The 10,031-nt window shown below is 40.3% G+C and overlaps 1 protein-coding gene across 2 annotated transcripts; it reads left to right on the plus strand.

The window, feature by feature from the left end:
• The first annotated feature begins 2,062 nt into the window (after positions 1-2,062).
• tmed2 (transmembrane p24 trafficking protein 2) lies at positions 2,063-9,696 on the plus strand. Of its 2 annotated transcripts, XM_015366153.2 has the most exons (5): positions 2,063-2,414; positions 4,493-4,685; positions 6,446-6,466; positions 7,734-7,841; positions 8,363-9,696. In XM_015366153.2, exons 1-5 carry the CDS (start codon positions 2,235-2,237, stop codon positions 8,485-8,487), a joined length of 627 nt encoding a protein of 208 aa, XP_015221639.1. In that variant the 5' UTR covers positions 2,063-2,234; the 3' UTR covers positions 8,488-9,696. The 2 variants fall into 2 exon arrangements, with proteins under 2 accessions (XP_015221639.1, XP_006640298.1); XM_006640235.3 differs by lacking the exon at positions 6,446-6,466 and having other exon boundaries at positions 2,066-2,414.
• The last annotated feature ends 335 nt before the right edge of the window (positions 9,697-10,031 follow it).

A 10,031-nucleotide genomic window follows, 5' to 3' on the forward strand; every position in this document is an offset into this window, starting at 1 on the left:
AGTTTTATTATTATTATTATTATTATTATTATTATTATTATTATTATTATTATTATTATTATTATTATTTATCGCGACAGCGACAATTTTTCGCGGACGCCTAATCTTTGCGACATTTAGATGCAGCATAATAAATGTACTTGGAAATTTCTTAGGTCAATATTTTTGTTCCTTAACTTCGTCCGCTTTTCTGTTGTGGGATTTTTTTTCGTTTGCTTATGATTAATTCACGACATATTGGAGCGCTGTCATCTGGATCTCAGCTGCTGTTAAAAATAAAACTATTTACCAAACAACACACGGTAACACGTGTAAAAATAGGGAGCAGAATTGCACTCAGGGGGAAAAAGCGCACACCTAGTTAGTTTATCAGAGATTTCTTATACGGCAATTGAACACTTACATGTAAGAAAGAAATCAGGATTTTTTTAGAAAGCTGGAGTAGATCTAAAAAGAATTATCGTTATTTTTCCTGATCTGAACCTTGATGTTTTCCTGTTTCCCAAGAAACTAACCCAGTTACAGTAATGCCTGGGTTCTGACCTGAACTAATTGCAAAAAAAGTAACAGGGTTTGTATCGTTTTGATGGTTCGCTCCATCTTGGTTCATTTTAAAAAGAAATACGATTTGCACGAACAAAGAAAGAAAATTAAAGACCTAAAACACACAACGATTGGTGGTGGATAGCTGTCTGTGAAGTTTTAATGCATCAATTGTTTAACTTAAATTTCAACGTATTTCAGAAGACAGAGGGACTGAGGGACTAAGGGTTTCTGCATGTTAGCCATTTTGATAGCTTATTATACTGAATAAATAAACGAGTTACAGAAAAAAATAAATGATTCATTTGTTGTGATCTGTCCAGTTTTTATTGTTTCTGCTGCCACCATCAGGTGACAGAACACGAGTCTTCCCGTCTTCGTATTCTGTGTATTATTACCTCTATATTATAACAGAAATGTACCAACGAGCTCTTGCTGAAATGCAATACTGTACCGTGGACGTGGACAGCTGTCACCGGCTCAGCCTATATCATTTTTTTTAATGATAGAATATAACCACACTTTAGAAATCTTTAGACAAATTAAGCCAAGCTATTTTTTTAGCTCCAGAAAGTATATAATGAATGTGCTCACACTACAAGGCGTTATTTATTATATGTGTCTGTTTAAGAAGCCACACAAATTTTAGTTAATAACAAAATAGCTGTTATTGTCCTTTGTACGGAGATGTTGATGATAATGTTTTACAGTGAATCATTCATTCCTTGGGACCTCGTCATAACAACGCTGTTATTGTTTTGTGAATTTAGAGCCATTGTGTACTTTTAGGTGAAAATGTTATGACTGCTTAAACATAACCACTTTAAAGGCGTACTTTTGTTCAAGGCAAACTATATAATATACTCACAATTTCAAAACAAAAAGGGAAAACATTTTCACCGCCACTGCCAACCTCACCAGGACAAGCAGACTGAAGAGGTGGGCGGTATTTTTTGTAGTCAACTGTTAGTAAATGCAACACAATGCAAAGAGCGTAAATTCAGTTCAGCCTTTATTCTTCTCTGGGGGACATTTGTTTTTACGGCACAGTCCAATACAACAGTGAAAACAGGTAAGACAAACATTACCAACAGAGAAGACGGGACAATAATATTATAGGAGATGAGAGAGTTACTTTACATTGTTCTGAGAGTGATACTGCAGCGGTGATGAAACATTTCCTGAGTCCGTTATTAATACGCCGGGGACACAGGCAACTACCACAAGTGGAGACAGGTTTAATGGAGATGCGACATAGCAGCCTGCAATTCAAGATGTAGAATAAGCCTCACGGGAATAGACTGAGGTTTAAAAGGGGGGGAAATATTGAGCCAAGATCGCGTGAGATGTCATCCCGCAGTTGCAAAAGGTAAATCTCCCCACTGCTGTCCACTTCCAGGCGTGCGCCTGTCGGTGACAGGGATTAAAAGAACGCGTTACGGCAGGTGGCGTCGCACTAGTGTGTCCCTCGCCGCGCTCCGTGTAAGTCTTTACGTGGCAGTGCAAGCGGAGCTCCCCGTTTCCTTACCTCAGTTGCTGCTCCGACACTTAACTCCTCCTCCTCGCAGCGGTGCCTGGCTGGGGGCTTCCTGGGTTGTTAGAAGTGTCTCAATTCTCTGTCCCCTTCCCCGTTCGTTGCAATTAAGCGAGGGAATACTAGAAATAAGCCCCCCAAAAAAACACATTTAAAAATGTTTACCTTGTCGGAGCTTCTTGTCCTTGTAGCCATCTTCTCCAGCACAGCGTCCGGCTACTTCGTCAGCATAGACGCTCATGCCGAAGAGTGCTTCTTTGAGCGGGTCAACTCCGGCACCAAGATGGGCCTCATGTTTGAGGTGGCCGAGGGAGGCTTCCTGGACATTGATGTGGAGGTGAGGGCCGAGCCGGGGTGACAGATCCACGCAGTCGTGTAGTTGAAAGAGGAGCAGCTCTCGTCCGCCGTGGAGACAAATCTGAGCGAGCCAGCTGGCGAGGAGTAGGCCTCTCTGCTTTAACGCTGCTGGAGAAAAACAAATGTTGCAGGTCATTTCATTTGTGCGGATGTGTTAAGATCGTTAACATAAGATTTAAACCTAGAAATGTCGCCTGTTTTTATCATTGGAATAATAGTTTCGTCTTCCCGTTTGATTCATGCAACAGACTGCAAGCCATTTTAGACTACTGTACCAGGAATTAATCCCTAATGGAGATATTTATCACCGCCTACGTAAACATCAGGTGTGCTTTGGCTTTTACCTGAAGTTTATGTCGAAATAAGTGATCGCTTTAGCAGTCTGATTCCTGCACTGTAAACTAAGCCTCGCTGATACGAAAGATTCAGTATGTATTAGTTTAACAGGTGCATCAAGGCTCCAACGAAACGACAGCAATTGAAGGTTATACGTATTCTCTACCGTAATGTGCCAGTACCGTTTTTTGTATTTATTAATAAGCTGCTTTTCCGATTGGAGTAATTGAACCGTAGCTTTCGAAGTAGAGGGATAGAGGTTGATTCACTTTATCTCAGAGAGAGAGACTCTTAACCTCTCAGCAAGGTCTTAGTTTTTCATCGGCTGTTAAAGTCCAGTGAATGTAGTGTCGCGTCTTAAGCTTGATGTAATGGCTAATCTAGTTCTCAAGTACAGTAGGGCGTGTACCGCCTTTATTGTTGAAAATCATTCACACGCATCTCTTACTATTTTCTGGGAATTGATACTCCTGCAATATTATGTTGTTACTATACCTGATAAATACTGGAACCATACAGCGCTACACAAGGGCTTGCAGTGTGAAGTAGCCCTGCAGTGGTGGAAATATCTGAATGCATGTTTTTTTTTAAACAATCTGTCCCGTCATCACCTCCGCCACCTGGGCAGCTGCTCAATAAGGTATCGCCTTTATCATGAGCGGGTCAGCGGTACTCATTGCTCGGGAGTCAAGGGGCTACCGTGTCTAACTGGTGAGGCAGCTTCACCTTGTGAAAGGGGCAAGGGAGAAATTACTTTGCTGAAAAATGAAGAGATCCTTGACCAAATCGTTAGTCTTAAATTTCGAGTGTATTGTTTTTGGTCCAAATGTCGATTGACTTAGTGCCCAATTGTGTAAATTTAATTAATCTAATAATTCTGGAGAAAAAAATCCTTAAATAACATTAGTCATTGGAGACCAAACCAAAATATTTAATTGAAAAAAACAATGGTTAGAAAAGAAAGTACTGGGCTGTAACTGTTCACACAGATATCTGTGGAGTCTCCCTGTCTAATTTATGTTGCTTGTGCAGTGCATTCTTTTGAGTTGCCTACCTAAACACCCAGCCATATCTCAGATTAAGTAAAAACTGGACGGAAAGGTTATATTCTTACTTGCAGTCCATTCCTTCTGTAGTGGGAGGTTTCCGAGCTTCATATTGGGTGGCAGTATTAAGCAGTGGTTAGGTCTGTGAGACTGTGGGGTTGTGGGTTCAAATCTTAGGTGTGGACACAGTCTATTTATTACCCAAAAGACTGCTCTATCTATACTGTCTGTATAAACCGGTATGAAGATTTGTATGCAAAATAGGATAAAAATGACTTCTAAAAGTTGCTTGTAATTTATGTATGGTTTGTAGAGCATGTAGGCTATAGTTCATGAATGATCATGCATAGAAGGTGATTTAAGAAGACCTACAATATTTTTTTGTTTGTAAACTAGGCGTGTTTCCTTTGCTTTAATGCTTTGTAATGAAAACTCTTTGCTTGGCATTTTTTCTGCACATGGAGAACTATGTGTTCTGAATTTCCTTGAATTCTATATCACTTTGATATTTGATATAAGTTTGATTTATGTTGCAGTTAAAAATGGTATCTGTATGGTTATTAAGAGTTTAGAGTTTCAAATATATGGGTGAAATGTTGTGCAAATCTTGTGCTGTGAATGACTTTGTATCTTACTTTATTGCTGTTTAACAACATTTTCCCACCTTCTTCTGTAGATAACAGGGCCAGATGGCAAACAGATTTATAAAGGAGATAGGGAGTCTAGTGGGAAGTACTCTGTTGCTGCCCACATGGATGGCACATACAAGTTTTGCTTCAGCAACAAGATGTCCACAATGACTCCCAAGATTGTGATGTTCACCATCGATATTGGAGAGGCTCCTAAAGGCCAGGACATGGAGACAGAAGGTGAGGCCACAAGTTTACTGGGCTGCCCAAAGAAACAATTTGTCGGCTGTCCACCTGTCCATTTTTTTTTATCTTCACTGTTATAGGCTGCGATATAGAAACAAGTACTCGTTATGTTCATCACAGCTAGTGTGTCCTTTTTGTCCAGGCAATCTGCAGTCAGTACATTTTGCTTTTTTAAAATCTCTCATCTAAATGGAATCACATACTTATTCGTATGTGCTTTGCAATAGAATGTATTTATGCTTCTTTACAGTGGAGATGCAACATTAGTTTGTCTTAAGCCCCACACTCTGTGGAATTACTGTGCTCCATGTTATTTGATCCCAGAGCCTCTTTGAAAGCATTCATTAAACTTACACATGGCACAAAGTATCAGTACAAGACACACATCGCAATGAAAGAAACAGCATCTAGGAATGACTTGGTAAGTCAGGGAACATGCCTTAGATTGTTCTGTAGCATTATTATACCTTTAATATTTAAAGAAAAAAGTTATAATATAATGACAATGGCTTTTAAGTCCTTCCTAAAATAGTATTGGAAATAGATTTTAAAAGTACACATGACTTAAAATATAAAACTTAAAAAGAAAATTTTACTGACCATAAGTATGAGCAGGACAGCAGCTTGTTAATGAAAAATGTCTGCCTGCAGAATAATAGGGCTGTAATTTACTTGGGTGCCTGGAAAACAGGTTATGCGATATATCTCACCAAATCAATGCAGTTAGAGCCTTATATAAATCAGTTGCTTGGTGGAGAAATTAATTTAGAAATGTCAGAAGGTACTTGGCTAAATCAGCGGTTCATTTTTCAACTGAGTGTCTTTGTTGTGCAATGTGTTGTAACAGGAGTTGTTCGTTGTTGCTCAGTGGAAAAATGTCACGTTTTTGATTTGTGAGAGCTAACACAAGTCCTTCACACCTGTGGGACTGTAGCTTCAAGTCTAAAACGGATAGCTCCGTCTTACCCTAAACGAACTTCAGAACGTCAACAGAGAGCAGAAAAGATCTATCAACAGAAAGTAAGAGCGTCCGAGTGGTGATCAAGCTTACATTATTTAAGCTTATTGCTTAAAAACCTGTTCCAATATTTAAGCCTCACAACATTTTCATCAACTTTTAATGAGATGATTTGTCTGAAATGTGAACACTTTAATATTTTAGCTAGGCTAACTTTTTGTTACATTACCCATCATCAATATAATTTTCCGATAAATTCAGGTTGAGACAATGTAATTAGTTAATTAGCAGTGTTAACACCTTGTAGCCTTAACATGTAAGCTCTTGGAAGCAAAGCTAGACTGCATCTGGTCCATACTAGGGAGGGACACCTTGAAGAGAAGCCAGATGCAGCTGTCAGAGGTGTCTGTCCCCCTCTGTGGTGCCGGGACACTGCTGTAGGAGCTGCTGACCTTCAGAGGAGGTGTGAAATAAAGGTCCTGACTACATAGTCATTAGAAGTTGTTTACCCTGGTGTCCTGGGTAAATTCCACTTAGCCTCGCTCAGTCCAACCTCCCTGCATCTCGCTGTTAATTTGGCTGCTGATGTCATTTCTTACTTTGCCACAGCAGGTGAGGTGGAGGTAGTGGCGACTGCAGGTCGCCCAGTGAAGCAGGTTCTGTCCTTTGAGATAATAAGAGCAAAAGAAATGGAACACAGTTTTGTAGTATTTTTTTTCTCCCCTTGCTTTCCTCATTTATCCCTTGCTCTCTTCCTTTGCTCTGACCCTCTTCCTGTCCTTCCCCCTTCCCTCAGGTGGTGGAGATACTTGGGATGGTAGGTGGAGTGTTGCCCCAGAGCTCGGTTGCCCTGGTATCATTCAGCTTGGGCTGATTTGAGAACTTCAGGGCGGTGTGCTTTGACAGTGTTGCCAGTACAACTTTGCTGCAAGCAAATAGATGGATGGTTTACTGGTTTCTCAACGTCTGTGGGTTGCCTGGCAGCTAAAGATAATTGTGGAAAATAACCTGAATGCACACTGTTGGGTACTAATGCAACATTGTCTTAAATGCACCCTTCTTTCCTGCAAGACTGTGAACTCACTACAAGTTAGCAACAGAAAAAGTAGGTATATTCTAATGATTGATGTTGATGTCAGTTAGGACAGTTGTTTTTCTATAAATTTAGAATTGCCAGTCTTTCTCATATGCACCCGCATAGCCAGCTATGTGCATTTCATTTCTTGTCTCCCTGCTACAAAGCCCTCGGTCACACACCTCGGTCCGGGGAGAATAAGGAAGTGAAGGCCGCAAGTTGTACATTTCTTCACTGGAGGCCCCTAGCAGACTCCTCTAGCCTACCCGCCTTCGAGTCCTTCGCCTTTTAACACACCACAGGCAGCACAGCTCAGTGTGCTCGCAGTTTCAGTGCCCGTTGGTGCAGAGGCAGGTCTCTTGCCTCTCTGCCTGGGAGAGCCCTAGCTGACTCATTGCACCCTGCCCTAGACCCTGAGCTTCTCCGCAGGGCCAGACAGCTGTTTTTATCTTGTCAGGCATCTAGTCCTTAATGCTGATGCTGCTGATAAGGATCAGATCTGGGTTTCCTGATGGTAGATTCTCAGTGCCGTTGCTTTCAAGGGCGATCAGAAAATGTGGTGGGCCTTTGAACCTCTCACTCCTCACAGCAGCCACCGTCTTGTGCTCATGTTTGTGTTGTGCAATGCAAGGTAGTTCTTAAGAATTGGGGAGGCATGGAGGGGGGTTGTTTGAAGTGTTGCATTGACTTAATCCAGCAATTTTTTCTTCATGCAATTTTGCCAAACTTCAGCAGGTTGATAAGCTGATATATTTTGACTCCAATCCAATTAACTCTTTTCAGTTACTTATATTACAGAGTACATATATTACAAATAAACAGAAGGTTTCCCTGTTTATTAAAGAGCTTGTTTGCATCTGTCGGTTGACTTTTTTTTTTTCCTCAGCCACTAACTTGCCTTGAGGTTTTCCAGTGGTACTGCATGTGTGTTGTACTGATCCCAAGAAGCAAGCTGGTCTTTAGATCTAATTTCTCAGGCACGTTTTAAATATCAACTCTTGTCTTTTAGCTCACCAGAACAAGTTGGAAGAGATGATCAATGAGCTGGCTGTGGCTATGACCGCTGTCAAGCACGAGCAGGAGTACATGGAAGTCCGTGAGAGAATACACAGAGCAAGTAAGTCGTTGGGTCTGATTGCTTTCTAAGTGTTTGAGCCTGTGCAAACGCAAGCTGATCTGTTGAGCACTGCAGTTGTAAGAGGTGTGTGCACCTGCCTTTGGCAAACGTTTTGCAGATCGCTTCAGGCACATCATAAATGGCACAATAAGCTCTAAATAATGAGTTTATTCCATCCTGAAAAGAGAAGAAAGAAAACACAACAGCTTTCTTTCTTCTTTTTTCAGCGTTGAATAAACCTATTACTTGTTCCTTTGCAGCCTACGCATGCTGACACAGCTACCCACCTGAACTACAATGAGCTCTATACTGCTGTCAAAAACTATGTAGAAAAGTTACAAATTTAGTCTGGTGGAGAGGGTGCAAAGATCTATTTAATACTTTTTTTGATGAAAGGAAGAGAGTACAATACACTTTGTGCTCAAAGTGATTTTGTATGGTGATGTATTTTATCCCTCACTCTTATGTTAATTGTTTTACTTATCAGATATTCAATTTTTCTCTCCCACCCTTTCTTCTAGTTAACGACAACACGAACAGCCGAGTGGTGCTCTGGTCATTCTTCGAAGCGCTGGTGCTTGTAGCCATGACCCTGGGACAGATTTATTACCTAAAGAGGTTTTTTGAAGTCCGGAGAGTCGTGTAAAAACTGCAGGTTTTTTGTTTCTGGTGCATTTCACCATTTTACCAAAATCTTGTAAGTCACAACATTTACGTCAAGAATGGAAATTCAGCTTCGACTTTTGAAAAGCCTTTAAATGCATTTTCAGTTTTTTTTGGGGGGGGGGGTTTATTGATGTTTAAATCCCTTTGTGCTTTCCCAGTTTTTTGTATTCACCTTACCCCACTGTTTACCTGATGTGTTTTTCACCCATCCACCTGTCAGACTTTTTTTTTTTAAAAGGACATTACATGTTTTGAATTAAAGGCAAGTATTTCTAAGCATTTAACATCTTTAGCTATAATGCAGGTGAATGCTCTGAGTTTGCGGGAAGCAATTTATTAACTTTTAATTTGAATGATTTTAATGTTTGTTTGCAGCATCTAAAACTAGGAATCTATGGAAGCAGTGTGAGCTCTCATAAATTTCAGGTTTAAATTGTGGTCACTTTGAAAAGAGGAAACCAGAAATACACCTAGCTTTTCTACTCCTAGTGTTTTATTCTTTGGTAAAAGTGATATGAGTAAAGAGAAATTGAATTCTGTGTTGGCCAAAATTGTTACAATACAACACTGCAAATTGATTCAGTCAGTTGTGGGTGAAAGTCTCTCATCGTTTTGCAGAAAAATCTTCAGAATGATTTCATAATGATTTGTTGTAGTAAGCAACCTTTTGAAAAGGCCATGGTGATGTTTAATATAAGCAGCTACCAGTTTAATTCCCTTTCTTAAATATAGGAAATATTTGTCCACCTTCAGGGCACATTCATTTGAGTGTTTCTGGGTGAGGGGAGTTTTTTGCCAGTGTATTAATGATAAGTTTAACTATTAGTTCCAAGGTTTGGGTGTGCAACAGGCAAATGTTGTGACTGGTGTAAATTAGTTACTTGTACTTTTTGTCAGATTAAGAAAACAAGAACTTTACAAAACAGCAACACAATTTTGTACGATTAATTTCCTATTTGTTACAGGTATTCATGTGCAAGGTGAAGTTTTGTTACTTGGGGGAATATGGATGTTGTAGCAGACAACAAACTAGGTCAGTTGACTGCTGCAAAGCCATTACAAGAGTATTTTTGTGTAACAGCGGACACCACAGAATACGATGTAAAGATGTAAAGTAAAAAAATGCTGATGTATGTCAACTACAACCCAGGTTTAGTAAATAATAAAAACAACATTCTTTAAAAAAAAATGGTGTTTGATTTTTTTTTTTTTCCCCCATCTTGAGTAACGAGTGTGCTACCTTTGCGTGTGTGCATGCTTCACTGTTAATTAGGGGACAGCATTTTAAAAACATTACTGTCTTTGTTGGGCGGTGTCGTGGTCATGGACAATGTGGGCAAGTAACTGGTATTATTTATGAGCCAAATGGCAGTACCGTTGAAATCTCAGAATGACTCCGTGTTTGGTCTGCTTTTACCATGTGGAATTTGGAAATGCGCGGCTGCCCCGCGAGGCTCGGGTTTGGAGTGGGATCCCGGACAGGAGTGGTTTTGCGGGGAGCTTGCACGTAGGCCCAGCTCCCAC

The sequence above is a fragment of the Lepisosteus oculatus genome, chromosome 22 (assembly GCF_040954835.1).
Source record: "Lepisosteus oculatus isolate fLepOcu1 chromosome 22, fLepOcu1.hap2, whole genome shotgun sequence".
NCBI classification, from domain to species: Eukaryota; Metazoa; Chordata; class Actinopteri; order Semionotiformes; family Lepisosteidae; genus Lepisosteus; species Lepisosteus oculatus.